At 47.3% G+C, this 22,883-nt stretch overlaps 4 protein-coding genes across 8 annotated transcripts in view; 2 read left to right on the top strand and 2 right to left on the bottom strand.

The window, feature by feature from the left end:
- Nucleotides 1–1,684: 1,684 nt before the first annotated feature.
- On the bottom strand, nt 1,685–8,223 carry tk2 (thymidine kinase 2). Of its 2 annotated transcripts, XM_080869227.1 has the most exons (10): nt 7,995–8,218; nt 7,575–7,612; nt 7,320–7,394; nt 7,150–7,203; nt 6,581–6,670; nt 6,352–6,425; nt 5,477–5,565; nt 5,187–5,266; nt 3,546–3,626; nt 1,685–2,644 (listed from the first exon to the last, which is right to left on the bottom strand). In XM_080869227.1, exons 1-10 carry the CDS (start codon nt 8,143–8,145, stop codon nt 2,561–2,563), a joined length of 816 nt encoding a protein of 271 aa, XP_080725353.1. In that variant the 5' UTR covers nt 8,146–8,218; the 3' UTR covers nt 1,685–2,560. The 2 variants fall into 2 exon arrangements, with proteins under 2 accessions (XP_080725353.1, XP_080725354.1); XM_080869228.1 differs by lacking the exon at nt 3,546–3,626 and having other exon boundaries at nt 7,995–8,223.
- Nucleotides 8,224–9,974: 1,751 nt separating this feature from the next.
- On the top strand, nt 9,975–15,093 carry aprt (adenine phosphoribosyltransferase). Its single transcript, XM_080869229.1, has 5 exons — nt 9,975–10,078; nt 11,488–11,591; nt 12,598–12,731; nt 13,456–13,534; nt 14,534–15,093. Exons 1-5 carry the CDS (start codon nt 9,990–9,992, stop codon nt 14,671–14,673), a joined length of 546 nt encoding a protein of 181 aa, XP_080725355.1. The 5' UTR covers nt 9,975–9,989; the 3' UTR covers nt 14,674–15,093.
- cdt1 (chromatin licensing and DNA replication factor 1) lies at nt 15,036–20,287 on the bottom strand. The gene is made up of 9 exons (XM_080869226.1): nt 19,816–20,287; nt 18,965–19,251; nt 18,660–18,854; nt 18,320–18,465; nt 18,106–18,206; nt 17,808–17,996; nt 16,508–16,654; nt 16,175–16,376; nt 15,036–16,016 (listed from the first exon to the last, which is right to left on the bottom strand). The coding sequence occupies exons 1-9, from the start codon at nt 20,179–20,181 to the stop codon at nt 15,850–15,852; spliced, it is 1,800 nt and encodes a 599-aa protein (XP_080725352.1). The 5' UTR covers nt 20,182–20,287; the 3' UTR covers nt 15,036–15,849.
- A 1,431-nt stretch (nt 20,288–21,718) lies between these two features.
- piezo1 (piezo type mechanosensitive ion channel component 1 (Er blood group)) overlaps nt 21,719–22,883 on the top strand; it is a 97,582-nt gene continuing 96,417 nt past the window's right edge. For 2 of the 4 annotated variants that reach the window (XM_080869218.1, XM_080869217.1), the window contains exon 1: nt 21,719–22,190. In XM_080869218.1, the coding sequence (XP_080725344.1) occupies nt 22,127–22,190 (64 nt within the window). In that variant the 5' untranslated portion in view covers nt 21,719–22,126. The remainder of the gene's footprint in view (nt 22,191–22,883) is intronic. The other 2 variants (XM_080869216.1, XM_080869215.1) reach the window with 1 other exon arrangement.

Here is a 22,883-nt window from a genome sequence, read left to right as displayed (position 1 = left end):
GCAGAGAATGGGGGTGAGAGAAGACTCCAAACCTCCCTCCACCCGCTCATTGTAGTGTTGATGCATGTGTGTTCTAAGGTGCATTTAAAACCCAGGAGGGCTTGGAGCTACCTGCCAGAGAGCAGCAGGTAAGCGCATGGTCCCTCCTGCTAGCCCTCAATGTCTACGTGTATTTAAAATTGAGAGGTGGGCAACGATGCCAGGGGTGGGGTGTACACCCTGATGGTACTTTGGACTCTGTGTATCGTGCCCACCCCCAAGATCCTATATGTATGTGTAATGAGAGTGTGAGTAATGTGAATGTCTAAGTTGTGGGATAAAATTGAGGCAGAGGCAGCCAGAAGGGGACAGAGGGGGGGGGGGGGGGGGGTAGCCTCCTCTGCACCCTGGTGACATACCCCTACTCCAAGGTCCTGCATGTGTGGGTGGTTGTGGTGGAGCGGGAAGAGGGAGGCAGCTGGAGATGGGGAGGGAAGGAAGGGAGGGGCAGGTGACCCCTCCCTGGGGCCAGCTCCCCTGCTGACCCCAGTAGGCACCCCCATACTCTGCGACCCGCCAGGGAAAGGGGGCCCAGGCCCATCCAGACCGGGCCCAGTGCAGCAGCGCCTCCCGGCCACACAGAGCCCGGGACAGTCCACCCAACCCCACCACAGAGAAAACTGCACCCACCCCACCATCCACTCATCTTCCAGACTACATAAGACAATAGACACCCAGGCTGAGATCTTCCTCCACCTCTCCTGTATCTCCCCCTCCTGCAGAGAGAGCTCCTGAGGAGAGGAAAGCTCCTGCAAGATGTGACAATCTCCCCCACCAGTTGAAGAGCCCCCCAGGCGGCTCGATGCACTGGCGGCACCCTGCTCCTGGGCTGGGCCCCGATGCACCCACCCGCCCACAACCCTGGTGACACACCAACCAGGACCCAAGCCCCCGAGGCCCGGCCCGGGCCCCAGCCCAGAGGCGGAGCGCCCCCAGAACCTCACGCCCATCCCGGACCCACCCAGGGGCAGCCAGGCTACCAGGTCAGTAACCCACGTCCGTCAGCACAGACCCTCCCCTAGCCCCGCTGCACGCAGCCACGAGGAAACAGTCACCCGAGAGCCAACAGAGCCCTTAATAGGCCATGATCGATACCCCGGGTTGAGCCCCCCAAGGAAGACGCCTCCGGGAACCCCCCGACGCCCTAAGCCTGTCGTAAATATTATTTACATTGAAAGTCTAATTACAGACTCGCGTTGAATGCCATTTCTGTAGGATACGAGACAAAAACCCAACTTTGACTTGTAAGAAATATTTTATTAGTTCATTATATGTGTTGGATGGAAGAGTGACGTCTAAGTAAAGTGGTGCAGTGCAAAAACATGTGTATGCATGCTGCCTCTGTGGTCTGAGGTCACTAATCTTCTGTTGGTGGATCTGGATGGAGGACAAACAATAGTTTGGGTCATTTTTTTCCCTTTGGTTAAAAGCTGTCACGTTTATTTATAGCACCAAACCACAGCAATGTTTGAGCTCAAGCTGCTTTATACTTGCAGCCCCAAGACGAGTTTTCTATTCATTACCCAAGTCTGTCGGCCTCCCACAGCCCAGAAAAATATCACCCTGACTTTAACTGATGTGCAAGCAGTTTGCTAATCCCTCTGCAGTCAACACGCCAATAATTCAGTTCAATCATATTGTTTAATTGATGCTTTTGACTTTTATTACACAGAGTGCCAACTCTCAATGAGCACAATTGCAAAGTGTATAAAATAAAACACAAATTTTTACACACATTTTATTCCTAACACAATGCAGCCAACTCTGCTTGATCCTTCAAGCGCTGTAAACTCGACTGATCAGTCATGTGACCTGGCAGTGAGTCTTTAAGCACGCTCAATCATCCGGGTAAGGAAAGAGAAGGCAGAGAGCCCACAGCATCACTCAGGAAGCTCCAACGTGTCCCCGAGTTCAAGGCTCCAGGGCGTCAGGCTGTCAGTGGCTGCAGATTTTTCACAGTGCCGGATCACACAGCCTGTTCAAACACTGACTAAATGTTGTCATGGAAATAGGCTCCTTCATTCAGGTGGCAGAGCAGATGGAGGCAGGTAAAGGACAGAGGAGTGATACAGAGTGATGATCAGACCAGGACGTATAACTCGTGGTCTGAAGTGACACAACGCTGTCACTGGACTTGTTCTGTATGAAGAGTTTTCACTTACACACTTCCTCAGACTCACAGAGGATTAATCACGCTCTCAGGAAAAACTCAGCAGATAAGATGCAAGGACCAGCCTGAGCGCGCAGCATCTTTGAAGGCTGACAGGCTTGGGCTCGAGCACTGGAATGATCCGCTCTCATGTTCAGTTTCTCGATAGTTTCTTGTGAGCACATCGATTACATTTTACTTTAATACTGCAATCAAATGTACTGAGATTGGTCTTCATGAATAGGAATGGCTGACCTGGGAGTGCATACAAAAATGTCACATGTGACGAGGTGTAAGATCAGAAACAGCTTAAAAAAGGTGCTGTAACAGCTTCCTGTCAGGTTGGGGTTAGCATGAGTGCGTGTTCGGGAATCAGAGACTTGCTGCTAGGATCTTGGCTCGGTTCTCTTCGTACTGGTGCAGCATCCTCTGCAGGTTGTGGTCAGCAGGAATCACCTGCAAACACACACATCATTCTTAAATATCAGGAAGATCAGGGTTGGCTATGAGGGACTTACTCGACACAGAAAGCAGCAAAAACATGGCTCCAAACCAGATTAAAGCCTGTGTTTTGGGGGAAGCGGGGAAAACAAACAATGATACAGTGTCTCTACGCTGCACTAAAGGACAAACCTGGATAAAACTAATTGTAGGGACGGCTTTCCCAAGCGTTCTTCATAGTGGGGTTGAATATGCTTCATCACAAAGCGTAATCCTGACAGCAGACAGTCTTCTGAATCAAAACAGAGCTGGTACTGCAAAAGAGACGGCTGAAAGCTGAAGGCTCCGCCTCTCCTGTGGGGGCTGAACGTCCCTGTCACTGCAGTATTTTGGATCAACTGAAGGCTTTTCAGGGAGTTTTTAGGACATCCTGATAAGAATGAATATGTCCAGCCTAGAAGTAATAAACAGGAAGAACACCACTACACAGGCTCTTCTATACAGTGAGCAGCAAAGATCTTCTAAATGAGTGGATAGAGCTGGATAGAAAGAATAGAAAACAGTGCTCGTATGTGTTGTGTGTGGATGGGTGAATGAGGCATACAGTATGACATGCTTTGAGTAGAAAAGCACTTAATAAGAACGAGTCCAATCACACTGACACAACTCGTGCTTCAAAAACAACTTGGGTCAACCAGACCTGGGAGTTTGGGCCCAGGTTCCTCGTCGTGTTTCTAATCAGTGTGGAAGAGTGCACCGTCCCGTCCTTGTTATGGGCTTAGTTGCAACAATATTTAGGTGGGTGGCATGAGACAAGAACCCAAGGTTTCCCCAATTCATTGTTATCATTCACTGTGTGTGTCTGTGGTGTGAGAGTACTACCTGAAAGCAAAGCTGTGCTCGTGTGAACACTCACCAACACAGGAGCAGGAACAGGCCAGGAGCTACGCCTGATTAGCCACTCCTCATAAAGCTGGTGAATGGACTCAAGGTACTCCTGGTGGATGGACACACACACACACACCTGAGAGACAGCTCACTGCTGATATTTATGGGCTCCGCAGTTTAACAAGGATTTTATTTAAGGTCTTTTTATCCGGAACGACTCTAATTCTTTGGGATTTTAAGATTCATGTTTGCTGCCCCACTAAACCTCTTGTGAAAGACGTCCTGAACCTTACTGACTGTTTTAGTCTTGTTCAGTCGGCGCTCCCTCCCACGAGCGTGGACGTACTTTGGATTCAGTCTTATCTCGTGCTCTGTAATTATGTGATATTCTAATTTGCACTTTTGGTAAATGGCCTGGTTCTTATATAGCGCTTTTCTACTCTGAGCACTCAAAGCGCTTTATACAACTAATTCATTCACCCATTCACACAAGCACTTCTAAGCTTAAGTGCTAAGTATCTAGCATTCATAGACATTCACACTCCGATGGATGCATCGGAGAGCAACATGGGTTAGTATCTTGCCCGAGGATATTTGGCATGCAGACTGGAGCAGCCTGGGATCGAACCACCGACCTTCTGGTTAGTGGCTGATCTGCTCTGCCACCTGAGCTACAGCCACTTTTCTGATCACTGTCATAATTCAAATTTCTGTGCTGACCAGTTAAACCTCTGTTACCTGTGCGCGAGCTCTGCACCATCACTCCTGCTGGACATTTTTCTGCTGTTTCAGAATATTGGGGCCTTTATTTGGGCATCAGCCAGGCTCTGCTCCCTCTTCTCCAACCTGCTCACAGGCAACGTAAACGCGACAGCATTTCCCCAGTTTTGGCTTCCAGTAAATTTTAGATTTGATTTTAAGCTTTAATTGTTTGCTTTTAAGTCTCTAAATGGGTCGGCTCCCTCTTACCTCTCTGAACATACTCCTAACAGAGCCTTCAGGTCTTGTTGTTCCTAGAAGCAGACTCAAACACAGAGCAGGCCGGCCTTTACGGTGGCTACATCGTGACTTTGGAACGCTCTCCTTTTCGCATTAGGACCTCCCTAACACCACATCTTTATTCCCTTACTGTGACTCTTTTCTTTGTTTTTGTGACCTGTCTGTTGGGTTTTTTCCCAGTTTGTGCAGCACTTTGGTCAACCTGTTGTTTAAAAACATACTTATAAATACACTGACTTGAATTGACAGGACGCCTGCTGTAAACTTGTCATGTATGTTTGTAGTAGCAGTTGTCTGGTAAGGTGTAAATATTGATGCCACCTCACTGCAGTCCATGTAGTGAAGCCCCAGGTGAACAGAAACTGGAGCTAGGAGGAAGCCGTGTGCTGACGTGTGCTGCTGCTCACATCTTTAGCCTTTTGTTGCATCTCTAGGAACCAGCTTCACCTTTGAAGCAGAGCTCCAGCATTTGTACGCGTTTCAAACAAAGTGTTAAATGCCATTTGCCTTGACAAACCTCAGATTTTTCACCATGAGTTGGAAATGTTTTCAGACTCTCTGGAGTAGCTTTGTGGTCACTTCAAGTGGTCATTAGATTGGCACTACTGTGCAGCTGTCTGTGTCCCTTTGAATTGACAAACTTCAATGAAGTGAAGCACAAGCTCCTCACCAGTGGAATGACTTTCTCCTCTTCTCTGCATCGCTGCTTTAACCTTTCATGGCAGGTCTGAGGAGACGTCTGCAGGTAAACTGGAGCCAGGGAAAAAGCCAAATATGACATGTATCATTATTATTACTGCGACTACATGAACTCATTTCATTACATAGGAATGCCATTTGTATAAACACACAACCTCAAAGACAGAGGTCAGTTCTCATCGTGTACATTCAGACGTGCACAGGATTCGTGCTTTGTTTCTTGATGCTGAGCTGCAGCAGGTTTGTTTGTGTTGTACTCACCAATGAGATCAACAGGAATGCAAATGTTAGCTGTAATCCAGTCAAACCACTCGCTGAGAACAGCATAGTCCACCTCTGGCATTTTCCCACTGGAAGAAAAACATGAAATAAAACTCTAATTCTACTCAAAGCACTTTATAAACATGTCTCATTCACTCATTCACAGGTTCTATCTGACCTAACGAGCTTGGAAAGAAAACCGACTGGACTTCTTGAAATGTCTTGAAGACGTTTCAGCTCTCACCTTAGAAGCATCTTCAGTTCTAAGGTCTCACAGTGATTTCACCCAGAACCTCCGCTGATAATGACCCACACCCCATTTCACACGTTGGCACATGATCACTAGCGGGTCAACAACACCAACTACGGCTTAAATACCCGGGACTCTCCACACATTGGAGGTTCAACCATAGACTGTAGCAGTCAAAGATCAAACCATCAACGCTCTGATTAGTAGGTGACCGTCTCTACCTCCCGAACCACCCCAGCTCTCTAAATTCCCAGAAATGTCAGAAATGCTCAGTTACAGGTTGGATGATTCATTTGAGACAGTTACATATTTTAAATGAAATGTTACATTTTAAGTAACTGCTTCTCTGTTTACATAGCTGCGGCTGTGAGGCACTTTGGCCATTACTGCAAATCAACATCTGGACTATTTCATGGTAAGACTTGGCTACAATGATGCATGACTGAACACGACCTTTACATTAAAGACATGAGAACAGATGCTGAGCCTGACTGAAATAACAATCCATCCTCTCTGTCTGTACATAAATCACATGCACAGGTTGCACACTCTCCTACTTCAGCGCTGCAGGGCTGTGTTGTTCAGGTGAAACTGTGTGGATGATCCGTGGATCAGATTACTGTACCTTCTGAAGAGATTCTCCACAAAGATGTACTTGGCGCTGAAGAGAGATCTCTCCATCATCCTAACAGGAGCTGCCTGAAACCAACAAGAAACAGCACGTGTGCCAGCGTATCCGTTTGCATAACCAGCGTACAGCCATCAGTGTGCTAGCCCAGGCTATATGGGTGTTAGCATGCAACAAAACAAGCACAGAGTAAACCAGCTGTGGTGCTAGCTAGCAGGACACTTACCACAGCTGACAGGTGTCGATCCAGCATAGTGAGCTGAACGTAGGTCTGTAGCGTGATGCCCCAGCGCTGAGGATCCTGGTACATTAAAGCCTGCGGGGACAGAACCTGCAGGTGAACAGCTAGACTGACATGCAGGGAAGTCACACTACCAACCAGCACTCAACACATTCCCAGAGCATTTGATAAGCTTGACCAGACTCCTGAGGAAGGATCCTGATGGAAGCGGGAGTATACAGAGACAATCCATGGTGTTTACACTCACCACATCTCATCCCAAGTCAACACTGTTCAGCACCAGCGCGTTAAGCACCAGCGCGTTAAACACCGGCGCGTTCAGCACCGGCATGTTAAGCACCGGCGCGTTCAGCACCGGCATGTTAAACACCGGCGCGTTCAGCACCGGCATGTTAAGCACCGGCGCGTTCAGCACCGGCATGTTAAGCACCGGCATGTTCAGCACCGGCGCGTTCAGCACCGGTGCGTTCAACACTCCAGCATCATAAAAGCACAAAATGTTTTGGAAGAATCCTTCCAGCTCTGCACACTGACAGCACGGTCATGTACGTTACCAGAGGGTTGTGCCCTCGGACATCTCTCCATTTAGAGATTGGCTCTGTAAGGACCTGCAAGAAAGAGGCAAGGAGAGAGGAATACATTCGTGAACAAATGGTATACTTTGAGCTCGGTAACACTGGAAATCTTGAACGCACACAGCTACACTGCACAAAGACTGACTGACCTCGATACTGCTGGTTTTGCTGAAATATTCCAGACATGTTGTCTTCCCACTGGCAATGTTCCCCTCAACACAGATCTGAACACAGCAACGTACAGGCAGACTGTCAGACACTGCTGTGAGTCTCTGAATATTCATCACTTCCACTGAAAAACTATGGACGATCCGTCCCACATGAGAATCTGCTGTCCACATTAACATTCACATCATTCCCAGCATGCACCGAGGGGCAAACTCAGATTAAACATGGAGGCTCACCACTGCTTTCCTGTCCTCTCCATCCCGCAACAGCTTCCCTTAGAAGGGAGACAACACAGTCAGACTCGATTTCACTTCCTGTAAGTGTTATTGGTTGATTGATTTGAAGGGGGCTCAATACTGTGGGAAATAAAAGATAAAACCTCAAAGAGCTCGTTTTGAACTGTTTGTTTCCCCACATGTTCTTATGACGCTACTCTGAGTCACTCCCTTTTCATCAGCTACTGCTGACAGCACACAACACGTTAACTGACTGCAGATACTCTGTAGGCTACAATTAACCTGAGTTCAGACTGAGGTCAGATCGCTGCTGTCGATCTGTAAGCACCGGGGCAGACATTTGAACCCGGCTGGTTAAACGCTGCTTTAAAGCTCGAGTTCAGCACGGGTCTGATGTGTCCTGACAGCGGCAGCACTGACCTGCAGCCCCGGGCCGTGTCCCGCTGCGGGCTCTGGACGGGACCAGCCTGAATCCCCCGGCACACGCTTTCCTCCACCCGCTCCATCCAGCCCACAAACATGCCGGCGCCACGGCACGGCGAGCGGACACGAGTGTGACACACACCGACATCAGTGTGCCATGTCAACAGCCTGTACACGATCCTCTGTACTCACCACACAGGAAGAAGAAGCGCCGCATTTCTTCTTCGAATTATAAGAAGCCGCATCACTGTCAAACAGCGCCACCTACTGTAGACGACCAATCGTCTGCTCGACGGAAGTTGCGTCACCAAAACAACAACAACACGAAGCGGAAGAGCGAAGAAGTCGGCAAGTCCGCTATTTTTTTTAATGGAAACTGGCATTTCTTCTATGTTTACGTCAAGTTACAGAGTCTGGATTTAGCGGAAACGACGCTGAATAGCGCGTTTAACCCTTTTGCTTTGTGGTAAATGTTAGCCGCGCGCTAGCCGCCCATTTCTAGTCTTTTCAGTGGCTACACCTGCTTTCCGTGGCTCGTTACAAACGATCTGAGATATATGAAGTAGTAAGCGTATTTAATGCCATACTAGGCAGATTTACCGCACTGCCATTTACTACACATTTACCCGTGTTTGGCTATTGTCAGTACATCTCGCTCGTTGTAAACTTTCTTTAAACATGTATGATTCCAGCCTACCGGATGGGCACTTTTGACTTTTTGTAGTTCAGTTCACTGATTGACTCTCCTGCAGTGCTGTTTTCCTGTATTCATCACCTTTAATAAAGTGTCCTGTGTTACAGTAACAGTGAGTTGTGGATTTACTTAATGAATGCCTAAGTTGGGCTTTAATCTGCCTTAGACATGTGTTTTGTATTTTTTTATTATTAAGTTATTCTCTGCCAATAGGTCTAGAAACACATAACAGACCTGAACCAACGAAGCAATGTGTACATGCAGGCAAAGACAAGTTTTGGAAGTATTTGTACAACACATGCCTCCGCAACAACTTCAGCGTTTCCTGGAATTGATTAGGAAACACTAACAGAGCTATTATCTGTTATGGGAGTCAAATTTCCCCAGATAGTCTTGGTTGACTGTGAAGGCCATGGTGTATGATCACGCCATTTTCATAATCAACTATTCAGTCTATTTGTCACAGGACAAACATAATCTCTCATAGCAAGTTTGTAATGATTTTACAACTCTTTTACCTTTGGCAAGTGAACTCTAACATGTCTGTCTGTAAATGACAGTGTCATGAATAATCCTTCAGTTTTTACCAGTACAAAAGTAAAACAGTTACATTGTCTCATCAGGAGAACCTAAAAGACTCCTCTTATGGCTAGTCTTTGCACATGATAATCACAGAAGAAAAGAAAGGAATTGATTTTCAATTGCGCTTAATTTCAGGAGACTTTCCAACCTGTTGGTTCAAAAGAGCCAAAAGAAAATCCTCATCGACGTTGGAGTAAAAACTAGATGCTTTTATTGGAATATACACTGATAATGCTTACTGTCCTGTCATTGTAAACCAGTCAGAATACATAAATAACTCATTGTGATCATGCTGACTGACTTATGTATGTATGTATGTATATATTGTACTATTCTTAGTTAGTGTATTGTCTGTCTTGTCTTAATGTTGGTTTAAAATGGAGCACTGTAACAAAAAATAATTTCCCCCAGGGATCAATAAAGTATTCTGATTCTGAAGACCACAGACAGCAGTCCAGGCGTCAGGTGGGATAAAGGAGCTGGAAACATCACCTGACAAAGAAAAATCAGACAACAAACTGAGTGAATAAAAGAAGGCTTCTTCGTTGCACATTTTTCACCAATCACAAGCCTGTTCTTTCACTCTAGACTTTCGACCAATCACCGATCAGGATGAATTGCACTGCTGTACTGTGCATCCCCGTCCGCACAAGAGGGCGACAAAGGAGTGTTTGCACACCGTAGGAGGAGGAGAAGAAGAAGAAGTAGCGTTCAGCATGGCCGCAGGTTGGGAGGCAAAGCTGCAGCTGGTCCAGAGACACGTCCGCGCTTTCCCAGACTTTCCCAAGAAAGGGATCCTGTTCAGGTAAGACACTGCGTTCTTGTTTGAACGGCCCAGCAAACGTAAGGTCTCTTCGCTGGTCTACCGCGAATAGAAACGGGTCTCTGAGAGCTGTAACCAGGTGCAAGGGCACGTGTCAGACCCCTGCTACCAGGAAGCACACTTTGCCCCCACAGTGAGCACTTAGGAACAGCCGAATAGTGTGTGTGTGTGTGTGTGTGTGTGTGTGTGTGTGTGTGTGTGTGTGTGTGTGTGTGTGTGTGTGTGTGTGTCGTGCAGTGCAGAGGGAGGGCGGGGCTCTTCAAGTTAAAGCAGCGGCTCATGTAGTCTGTCATCGGTACCAGCTCATCTATGACCTACGATTGTTTCCACAGCCTGAGCTTCAGACAGTGAACGGCCTCCGTGACCCGCTGAGCATGAGGTCAATATCAGTGTGTATTTCAAAATAAAATCCCTTTGAAATCTTGCTGTCAGGATGCCGCAATGGCTCAAAGCACTGAAAGCCTTCACTGTAGTCAGAGAACTGCTCAGAGGTTAACTTCAGAGGCCTTTGAACATGACGATGAGCTGTTTAATAAGGAATACATCACGCAAATGAATATGAAACAACGTTTAACCTTCAGGCTGTTAGTAGTTTTTGACGGTGGCAATATTTTCTTGCAACACTTTGATGACTGTGCATGAAAATTGCCACTCAGCTCTGAATGTTGCAGACACAGAAACAGTTGATCTGTTACAGTAATATAATCGGGTGTTAGCCTTCCAGCAGTGAAAATGCATACAGTGTTTTCTAATAGTACTCCCTAGAGGTAGCATGTAAAAAGTAGTCCGCCCAACACAGAGCCCAGTGACACTACAACATCCAGCTACAGGCTGGTTCAGTTCAAATAACATGCAGTATTTGTTCAGTTAGTACTGTGCATTATAACTATGCCACCTACAAGTCAAAGGCTGGGTTTTGTCACTCCAATGTCAAATATAGATCAGAAATCAACACTTTGCATCTCTAGGAAATGAAATCTCTCTGTGGAAATGTATGTTATAATTCTGATGTGTATCCAAAAGGACTGGTTACTATTTAAGCCTGACTCTTTACCTGGAGGTCCAATCCCCCCAGTAAGTAGACGAACCACTATTCCTGCTGAGCCACAGCTACTCCCAGTATCAGCTGATCATAGGAATTTGCTGATATATCAGTATTGGGATTTATAACAGCTGATAAATGGAGACACAGGAGAAAACCCTTCAGCATGGTTTCAGGGTGTTCCTCCTGTGCTCATGTTGCATTGTTTGTCTATCAGAGGGTGGCTTCCCTCAGAAAAAGATCAGCAGTTATATCTGACTTTTAAGCCACCAAACAATAGCATGAGTGTTAAAAGCCCTGTATCTGCCAGGCTATAAATGCTACAAACTGTTGTGTCTGAATCTTGCAGAGATATTTGTCCCATCCTCAAGGATGCAGCTGCCCTTAAAGCAGTAATTGACCTGTTTGAAGAACATGTGAGGAACATGTACCAGCACGTGGATCTGATTGTAGGTAAGAAAAACAAAAGCAGAGCTCTGAAACTGCTGTGCTCCACCTTTTAAAGGCGTCTTTAACACACCTTAAACATCCTCTCAGCCAGCTGTATCGCATGCTTGGTGTTCGGAAAGTCCACTTTATTTGTGCAGCTGTGTGAGATATTGTGTGTTAACTCCTGTGAGTATAGTGGTAAAGCATGTACACTCCATCAGATACTTCTGTTCAATATTTTTCCATCACTTGTTCTTAGTGTAAGCTGTCTTACAACGTCAAACATGAGGCCGCCCTGGACCCAGCTCCTCAGCAACAGCTGCTCAAAGTGAAAGAGTTGAGACTGGCAGGAAGCCGGCCTGTACCTGCTTGCTTCCTTAGTTTATTTATGTTCTTAAGCCAGTCAGGTCCGTGTAACAGTCAACAGCACACGGTGAATAAATGAAAGTGGCTCTCTTTTTATCTGGTTAAGTTACCATGGTAACTCATGCTGAAGTTGGCTGTGTTCAGTTTAGGTTTAAAATTGCCTGGAAAGACAATATTTACATTGACTCTTTATTGTGCAACATGTGTGAGTTAAGCAGTGCTGTAATTAAACCATCACAAACTTGCATTATCACAGGATTATTTGTGATGTAGAAAATGTTGTGTTTGATCCTTAAGCTGCTGCCGAGTCTCTTTTAGTCTGTTCGAAGTGCAGCTGCTAGAGTACAAGAATATCTGTTACACACTGAACTCCTTTATCAGGCTGTGGGACCGTGAGCTTTACTGCTTCCATGCATCCAGTTTAAATGTGCAGCCGTCACTTTAGTAGCAAACAGCAACCCTGAGCACGCTCAGACACACAATCACTCACAGAGGATTAAATAATCTTATCAGTTTACTGCTGTTTCTATAGAATTCTAATCATTCAATCACAGTCATCATCTGATAACGTCTCTGGTTTGGTTCGGGCAGGTTTGATGTTATTGTGTCCTTTTAATGTAAATGTTGCTCCTCCCACCTCATTATTGCTGTTTGTGTGTGGCAGGTTTAGATGCTCGTGGTTTCCTGTTTGGGCCTCTGCTCGCCCAGAGGCTAGGTGTTGGCTTCGTCCTGGTCAGAAAGAAAGGCAAACTGCCCGGAGCCACTGTTTCTGTCTCTTATGATCTGGAGTATGGCAAGGTAAAGAACACAAGGACACACTCTGAAAGGTTTGTGTGTTTGGAGGGCGGGCAGGATGAAACTGTTAGAGATGAGGTACTAAGGACAATCCTCATAAAAGTGGAGGAAATATGTATTTTTGGACATTTCACTGCTCGACTTTTTCATCCCCACTCCTCTTTTCCATGGGGCAGTTGAACGCATCCCTTCCACAAGCCGTATACAGAGACACTTATGGAAATGTAGACACTATGATCCTATTCTGCAGACAAGGCAGCAATATCTTAGACACACCTTCAGCCTTACTGGCCTGCTGTAAGCGCTGCGTCCTATAGGAAGGATCCAGCACCACAAACCCAGGATGGGAGGGTTTGTGGTGTTTGTTACATAACAAACAAACAGTATACTAAGACAATGTCAGCTTGTTTTCACCTGTTGAAGTGGAAAATAAGATCCAGTTGAAGTGCATCCTTTAGGTCCTGTAGTGCTAATCACAAATACGTGCACTGCAGCTTGCTGTCATATTCGTGTTTTTGTTTCAGTGACGTGTCTGCACAGCAGCTCAGAGATTCAGAGACAGAAAACCCACTGCTAGCTATCATGATGCAGATATGAGTCGAGGTTTACAAGAAACTCAGTTTCTCCTTTCACTGTTACTTGAGATAAGAAGTTTAGTCTCTGTTGCATCGTTGAGCTTGACCACATTCAGATCTCATTAAAAATGGTATTTACTCTGTTCCCCCAGGCAGAAGCAGAGATCCAGGAGGATGCTGTGGCGCCAGGACAAAGGGTCCTGCTCGTCGATGACCTCCTGGCTACTGGAGGTGAGAAATTGCCCAGTTTAGATGTGATTCAGTCCGACTGAGACATGAATACAAGTTATGTTGCTGAATATTTCCCCTTACTGGCACTTCTGCTTTTACTTCAACATTAGATAATCCGTGTAACATTATGGATGCCACGGGGGGATTCAGCGTTCACAGAAACAACCTTCATGACAGACGGCAGCTCTGATGCGTAGCGGTCGTTTCTTATGGTTTATGAAAGAAGCTGCACAGCTCGCTCGCGGCTGACACACAGCATTAATATTACTAGAATCTTTTTTCCCCCAGTCTCATGTTGTGACTCTGGTTTGACTTTTTTAATTAATGGCAGCTTTCCTGTCTTGAAATGGCAGTGATGCGCACTACTCGTCTTCACTTTTCATACTTTGTTTAATCTTCTCCTGGTGAACTCGGCTGTTGCCTCCTCCCCTGTTTTGGCCCATAGAGTCGTGCACGTCCAGCGAGGGGCAGTTACATTTTGGAGGTCTGTCTGTGAAACCCCTCTGAGACGCATAACGTGAATGGGACCATAAGTTAGGCTAAAGTCAACCCAGGCTTTCAGCTCAGCTTGAAGCGAATGTTGTTGTGCGCGAGACACCTTTAAGCTTTCTTTCAGCTGCAGCAGCAGGGCTGTAATTCAAACACAGGCTTACTCTGCATGAAAGTTTCATACATCGGTCCAGAAGTACTAACAGTTGCTGTTTTGGGTCATATTGATCCATTAAATATGTTTTTTTATTGATCCATATCACAGAACGCCGAGGTAATGAGGTCTGAGAGCTCTCCCTGTTTTCTGGAAGACTGAAAGAAAAGTTACCTGACAAGCCCAAATCCTGCTTTGCACTGTCGTCTTGGGTCCCCCTACTTCAATAAAAACTCGGTGTAGAGGGAAATAAAGCGGATTGGGCTGTTAGGAGTATCGGTGGGATGCGTGACTTTCTTTGGACTGATTTCTCTTAGGAAGTCTGCCTTTAAGACTTTGACATGTGTGTATTGCAGGGACGCTGCATGCTGCCGCCGAGCTGATGAGGAAACAGCAGGCTGAGGTTCTGGGCTGCATGGTGGTCATCGAGCTCAAAGAGCTAAACGGCATCGACAAACTCAAACCACACAGAGTCTTCTCCCTGCTTCAGTACTGAGGACACTCGACCCAGACAAGAAATCTCTTAATTTTACAGTAATTTTGTTTACAGGGTGTAGCTGCGCCCCGTTATTTTAATGGGATGTTACTGGAAGTACAGTACGTCCAGTGTCTGAGCAGCATCCAAGTTTACTTTGCCTCGGCTCAGAAGGCAGGGTGAGTTTGACCCTGTCTGGGTTCATGTTCAGGCGTGACGACTCTGCCACTGGAAGGCAGCTGCTAGTCACGTAACATGAACAACTGTGATGGAAATAACAGGGAGTGCAGATGAGACTGAAATGACTAAGAATACAAAAGATGCAGCACATGAACACGCAGCAGCCTCCATCAATGTAATGACTGAAAAATGAAACGTTCCACTGGAAATGACCAAAACCAGCTTTACTGGGTGTAACTTTGCAATAAAGTGTACAACACATCTGTGTCAGTCCAATCATGTAACATCTAAAAACAAACACTGGTTATCACTGATGACTAAATGATCATCACGGTCTATGCTGGAACATTTAAAGCCGTGAGACAAGCTTAATACTGGTTTAGAATCAAGTGTGCAGCTTAAATTGTCTTTGTGTGCAAGTCTTCCAGCTGCAGCCAGCTGTGCTTTGCTCGAGGGTGAGTGTAGTTGTAGAGCACAGCAGCTGTCATGAAGCAGGTCTGCTTACACATCAAACCAGAACGAGCCGAACACGAGCTGAAACTCCGGTTTGGTCACAGCAAAGTCAATCATTACCTTTACTGATGAGTTACATCAGCCTGCAGCTGCTCGAATGGACCCGTTTTCTGCATCAGTAATGAGAACATCAAACACCCACAGCACCCTGCTGAGCTGTTTAAGATCCCCTCATGACCAATCCACCATTCGTGACAGCACAAAGCTGGGTGCAGCTCTTCACTGTGTTTCTTGAACATTATCATCAAACAGTGACTCTGAATCTAAAATACAAAATGAGTTTACTGCATAGAAAAGTGTTCCTAATAACAAAGTCAGTACATCCGTGTTACACTTTGGATAGAAGGAAAAAACAAAACTGGATCAGTGTTTCGAACAACTCAGCACAAGCATGTCAGGAGGACTCCTTCAACTCCATCCATGTATTATCCAAACCAGACGAACGTGCCAAAACCTGCGGACAACCACTGAAACGTGCTAAAAATACTGCGAGGCGACCAGGCCTCAGATCAGAGTCTCCTCCTCTCGGAGTCTGCTGTTCACCGTGTCCGTCACAGTGCTGAGCTCCATGTTCTTATTCAGCTTCAGGTACAAGTCCTTCCTCACTGTGTGAAGAGTCAGCCAATCACCAGCCACTTCTGCCAGCAGATGGATGTGTTTCTCCATTTCACCTGTTGATTACAAAGGATCAGCCGGTCAGCTTCTACCTAGTGAATACGGCTCTACCTGGTTCAGTTTTCTGATACATTTCTAACAGTTACAAACAGAAACCCTGTGTGGAGGGAGATCTCAGCACAAGCACCACATTGTTCTTGTTTCGTGAACCAACCTGTGCTCAGAGAAGATCTGTAGCTTGCCACCATCCGGTTACACGCCACCTCCATCGTTAAAGCCGGTTTCTTCTCTGCAACAAACACACTGCGGAGAATCCGTGCCAGCTCCCCAAGGCGTGACATCATTAACAGGCGCTCCTCCTGCTTGCTGTTACGAGTCATGACTGCCTGGAGCTTCTGTGCCTCCTTTGCCCGAATCTGAGGAGAAAGCAAAGTAAACTATAAAGATGTGTTTTTAGCAGCTGTTAGAGACAAAAATCACATCTTAAAGAAGCTCCAACAGCACTGTGGTCGACCCCCCTGAAGAACTGTGTGCCCGGTCTACCTACCCGGTCCAGCAGAGACTGGGACACCCCTTTCAGGGCATTTGGGACAGCTGATGTTTGGGGGACTGTGGGGTTCTCCTGGGATGTTGGCTCTTTGTGAGCAGCTTTGTCTTCTGTCTTCAGAGCCAGCCCAATCAGAGCCTTCTCCATCTGAACACACACAAAAAGCCAACACATTTAGCGTTACAGTAATTATACTAATATAAAGTTCCGTTAAAGAGCATCATGACAATCCCCGGCAGCCTACACCTGTTGCAGCATAACTAAGGGAGGATTCAGGGTCACCGGTCCAGCCCTAACTTCAGCAAAAAGGAAAGCTTGAATCTTAAAAGTAGAGATAGCGTCTGTCTCCTGAATCCAAACTGGAAGCTGGTTCCACAGAAGAGGGACCTGAAAACTGAAGGCTCTGCCTCCCATTCTACTTTTAAATACTCTAGGAACAACAAGTAGGCCTGCAGAGCGAGAGCGAAGTGCTCTGATAGGGTGATATGGTACTACAATAATGATTGCATTTTATAAAGCGCTTTACAATGCCACTATTCATTCACTCTCACATTCACACACTGGTGGAGGCAGCTGCAGTTGTAGCCACAGCTGCCCTGGGGCAGACTGACATCATTAAGATATGATGGGGCACAAATATACAAGAATATGATTTTGGATTTCCAAATATCCAACTACGCTCTCTCTCTAGTCCCCGTCACCCAACGAAAGCAGTCCTACATGTTGGATGGAGCACACGTGCTGGTCAAAACGACTCAGCCTCTTAACAGTAAGACGTTCTTGTGACTACACCCACTGTTACTAAGTAGTGCTCACCAGTTTCCTGGAACTGAACATACAACTGAGAAAAATGCTGAATTAGGAGCTGCATCTCTCCAAAGGGATCGATGGCGGTAAGCTGTCAGTCACCATGTTCACGCAGACGGCTTTGATTAAACTTGTTCCTTCTGTCCTTCACCCTCATGAACAGTAGGAGGTGATGCGAGTTTACAAGTAACAACACAAAACACGCGACGCTGGTCTGGTGGCAGACTCAGGAGGGGCTACGTGATTAACTGAGAGGGGAAAGTGCTACAGAGTGTGGGTATGACACAGCTGTTTGTGATTGAGGTCAAGTGTTGAACTGACAGCCTGGAGTGATTACTGCCCATGTGACCTTCAATCTTTTGAGACAACGCCACAAATGTGTGTAAACAACACCTGAAATTCAGAGTGCTAACACCTAACAGATATTAATCTCAGACTACAGTAAGCTCATCGTTTACGCAGAAGCGTGAGAGCGGCGACACTGCTGCAGCACCTTAGGTGTGATGAGTGAGCGGGCCTTGTCGAGCACCTCCTGAGCTGTGGCCAGTTTCTCCGGGCGAGGAGTCTGAGGCAGTGCGCTCGTATGGACGGCTGGCACAGAGTCCACATTAAAGCGAGGATGCCAGCGGGTCAGTTTGTCTTCTGGAACCAACACTGGGGGATCCAACGAGGACAGGAAAACCTGCAGGGAAAAAAAAGGAGATTTAGGCAAAAGTTTGAGACGACAACAAAAAAGTAACTGCTGTGTGACTTATTAAAAAAATGAGTGAACCCAAACTAGAGCAGCTGACCTTGTGGTGCTGTTTGACAATGGAAAGCAGGCTGTTATGGAACACACGTCTTCTCTCCAGGAGACGAGAGGCTGACAGCACAGGTCGAGCCTCGCCATTTTCTGAGGAGAACAACCCCAAAAACCCAAATCAAAGCCATGTACTGAGGGACAGTTTACAAATATGGTATTTGGAGAAAAGGGTTGGCTGAGCTGAAGGTGACGTGCGCTCTAACCGGAGACGATGATGGGGTCCACGGTCAGCTGGTAGCTTCCCTTCTTAATGCTGCTGTTGAAAGCTTGGATGTGTTTCTCCTGCCGGAACGTGTAGGCCTCAGGAAACACCGTCTTTATCTGACCCACGTGGCTCTCTTCAAAGCGCCTCAAAGAGGAAAGAAGTCAGTTATTATCTTTAGCAGCGAGCCACAGGTCCAGCGAGCCTTAGCTTAAAAACACACGAAGCTGCTGACAGCTGGAACCTTTCTAGCACAAACAACAGGACTGCTGACACATTCCACTTTCCCACACATTCTCAGCTTTTGTCTCACGAACTCATCCGACTAACCGAACACTTACTTGTGCATCATGTCCTGAACTCCCCGTTTGATCTTGGTGAAGGTCGCGGTCTCGCAGCGGTTGTACAACATGGCGACCACAGTGTCCATGCTTCTGAACATTTCAGCCAGCACCTTGTAATGGTAGGGGAGCGAGAGGCCTGGGGGGGCATCTTGAGCAAGAGTGTGGTACCGCTGATACGCTGGCTGCTCGGTGCTGGACACACAAGGGAGGACATTCACTTTAACATGGACTAAACAAAAGCTCATCTTTGGGGAAATGCAGCTTACTCTCACTTAGCTCTGTGCACATGTGCAAGTGCTCACCTGTCCTGAGCACGGGTCTCAGTCAGCTCATGCTCCGCTGCTGCTTTTGCTTCCTTCCTCTTCTGAGCTTTAGCTGCAAGCTCTTTGGCCCGAGCTACAGAGAGCTTCAGGGTCTTAGCTTCAGCAGAGGCCGAAATGATGGTTTCAGGAACAGCAGGGGAGCTACTGTCAGGCACTAAAGATGGAGAGGGTGTAGCTGAGGACGCAGTGGCAGGGATCTCATCTACACGCTTCTTAATCCTCAGAAGGCGTGACTTGAGAGCAGCGATGTCCTCTTTACCCAGGACCTGCCAGAAATGGAAAAAGGTGATCTCAGCTAGGGCTGCTCAGTTAATCGAATTTTAACCACGATCTGGGCTTTCAGTGAAAATAATGGTGATTATCATTTTTGCCATAATCGAGCAGCCCTACTCTCAGCTGCGACCAAAACACACCAGAGGTCATGTGTGCAGCCCTGCTCCCCACATGCTGATTAGCCATCATGAGTGTTTCTCTCTCACACACAGCAACCTTTGTTAAAGAGAGGCGTGTTTCAGATATGATCAGGCTGCTCTCATTGTTCCAGTATGAAGACCGATCGACTTATTCAAACTGCTGAGACTGAACCCTCTCAGGAATGATATTAAATCACAAGTTCAGTCTCTGAGAAAAGGCATAGAAACATCTCATTTATTCAGCTGAGAAACCTCGTGAGATTCAGAATGCCGATTTAAAGCCAGATCAGTCCAGAGGAGCAAATATCCAGACACTACAAAGATCTGAGCATGACGAAGAGTACACAAAGCCTGCAACTACAGAGTGAAGGCAGGACAAAGCCTGTGGGTCTGTGTGTACATGCACACATCTGTTACCTGTGCCGTGTCTGCGGGCAGCTCCAGTTTCTTCCTGGCAGACCGCCTCGCCGGCCTCTCTGCTCCTGCAGCGGCTGCCGGTGCTCCGAGATCCGCCTGCCGCCTCTTCTTGGCGGTGCTGTGCTCGACGGCTGCGGCGGACACGGTCGCTCCGAGGTCAGCCGAGCCCCGCTTGGGGGTGCGGGGACTGGAGAGGGGTTGCTCCGCGCCATGGTTCAGCCCTGCGGCCTCGTCGATTACACGGAGAAACTCTTCATGAACTGTCGACGAACACGAGAAGGCGCTGCGTGGCTCTGTCGGCTTCGTTGGGCCGCCAGTGGCTTTCTTCGTCCGGGAGTAGAAGTCGGTAACCCGAGCCTGAGACATGCCGCTGGCCTCACAAGCGAACACGAAAACAAAACGAGGACGAGCAGAGCCCCAGCACACAGACGCCGTCTGCAAACGTTCTCCGGAAGTGCGCACACTGCACAGGAAGAAGAAACAAATGTTCGCGCGAAATGAATAAAGCCACGCCTCCCCCGGTCCTCTTGGTCGGAGGGTAAACCAGGACTGGAGCAGACCGTGGGCGGGCGTGTTCTTCTTCTGTGTAAAAGTTTTCCACACGCTAAACACGGGCTTTGAGCGGTGCTGTGGATCAACATGTCCAGTGTCTGTTTGTGAAAGTGTAACTTTACCTGTCTAATCACCATGGTTACAGCAGGTGATCACGTTCAAATCACGCCACCTTCCCGATAGTTTGCTGCGTGTTTCAGTGACACACACAAATAACACCGGTCCACCCAACCTTGTGGGTTCACACAAAGGGAGAATCTGTCTAACAAACCACAGTAAAGGTAATGAGAATATTCGTGCTAAATAGTATGCAGTTAATCATGACAAAGTTCAAAAGGGACATGAATGTGAAAGCTATCCTGAGACTTCTGGGTCACGTGCTAGAACATCTTGTCTTTACTTTGAAATGGGAAAATGTTGTATTTGTTTCTTTCAAAGGCAAAACGGAAGATGTATACTTTATAATAAATCTGTTAGCTATCTTAGCTAAATGTTATTTCCAGAAATGCAAATACAGTAGCCAAAAGCCTCATTTTAAACACAGCTATACTGATAACTGCTTAGTGGATCACTTAATAAAAAGGCTATAAAAACAATTACTATTTGTACTAATTACAAATTATTTGAATGTAGGCTATGTAACTTTTTATATGCACCCCCTGGCATGTGTTAATTATGTTCAAATACATTCTCTGTATACTGTTGCTTAATAAAGTTGTTGTTGTTTTTTTTTGTTTTTTGTTTTTTTTTTGGGGGGGGGGGGGGGGGGGGGAGCAGAATAACACTAGATCACAACCACGTCACTGTGTGTCGACAGGGGCGTAATTTCCAGGGGGGTTAGGGGGGTCAGATTTATTTATTTATTTAGACAGAGAGACCCCCCAAGGTTTAGCACGCTGATGAGCAGTGAGCTTTGAATGGTCCACAGCAGCCACTCAGCCACAGGATGACTGAGTGGACTGTGCGCCATTGATCTCTTCTGTGATTTGCAGCCGGAAGCTGGAAGATAAATCTGTGGCTGTGGCTCAATGCGGACACTGAGCCACAGCCACAGATTTATCAAATCCAAACTTTTGTTGACTTTGTAACTGAAACCTGTGAAAAATCAGCTGATATCTGGAGTTCTGTAATGTGGAAACATCTGGAGAGAACAAGTCGTAATTTCACTGCTTTGCAGTCAGGAGTGGCTGCTGAGCGCCACGAGTTTATTTCAATTAATATCGTTTTTCTAAGTCATCACATCAGGATCAACGCGGTGACCTCTCCACGCCGGTGCTGCGTCACCCTGCGTACGCAGAGGGGCGCTACCTGACCGCGTTATTATACGAATTTTGCCAAACTTGACGTGAGGAGCGGCCTCAGGTACCCCCAAGTACTGACTGACACGGATCTGACACGGGAGAGTGTGAAAGGGTCATTAGAAGAAGGACTGAGTGCTGTGAGCGCTCTGCACGAACTTTAACGCGCAGTCAGACTGCGAGAGAGGGAGGCGACTGTGAGCAGCTGCAGTATGAACGCCCCTCACACGGACCGCCCGTGAATCACTTTTTCCATGTGCCGCGGAGCCGCCTCAGCCCGGCCTCCAGCTATCCCTACAGAAGACCCCCTCCCTCGGCTCAGCGCGAAGCGGAGCTTCAGTGTGAGTGTTCACGTTACGGAGTAACGGCCCGGACAGCGATCGGCCACCTTAGACCAAATGGAGTGCGTCTGACATCGAGCCAGCCTTCGTGCCGTGTGCGCGGCGTTGACGTGCTCTGCCATGGATCTTCAGGTGGTTGTCTGGCTCTTCTACTGCCTTCTGCTGCCCTCCGGCCTCTTAACAGGTAAGCTGAAAGAGAAGCAGCTGCACTGATGCCAGCACAGCGGCTCTCGGCTCGTCCGGGCTCGGCTCCGTGACGCACTGGGAGTTCGCCAGGGAGTCAAAACTCTCCACAAGTTTGACAGAAGTCGTACAGGCCGACACATTTCCACACTGCGTTTATAGTTCAGAGGTGTTCACAGAAACTCTCAGCCCTGCGTGTCACACAGCTCTCTGCTCCGGAGTTTGGCTCAAAAGTGTCACTGCTGCGCGTGCACGAGCACGAGCTTTTCTCCAAGGCGCTGATGTGGAAAACACCAGTTCACATTAGGTAACCGAACTGCTGCATGCACTGCAGGTTTTCCTGAGCGTGAGCGGAAAGTAAGTGTGTCTATTGCGCGTGTTAAAGCTGCCATCCTGTCTGGGCTGTGGAAAAGCTTGTTTGCGCCCCCGTTTCTCAGTCAGCCATCAGTTTAACAGTGGACATGATGAAATGCCTTTCAGTTGGGGCCTGCAGGAGAGAAGACGACCCTCTGTGTGTGGGACAGACAACAATCCAGTGGCTTGTTGGGTGGTGGGTCCTTGCTAAAAGCAGTGTGTGGCTGTGGTCTCCAGCAGCCCGCTGACACACCCTGCACTGACTCGACTGCACTGGTACTTTCTAGGGCTGGGTATCGTCACTGATTTCTAGAATCGATTCAATTCCGATTCACAAGGT

This window comes from Rhamphochromis sp. 'chilingali', assembly GCF_963969265.1.
Source record: "Rhamphochromis sp. 'chilingali' genome assembly, chromosome: 20".
In the NCBI taxonomy this organism is placed as follows: Eukaryota; Metazoa; Chordata; class Actinopteri; order Cichliformes; family Cichlidae; genus Rhamphochromis; species Rhamphochromis sp. 'chilingali'.
The sequence above is the reverse complement of the archived record's forward strand: the minus strand, read 5'-3'. Positions and strand labels throughout refer to the sequence as shown.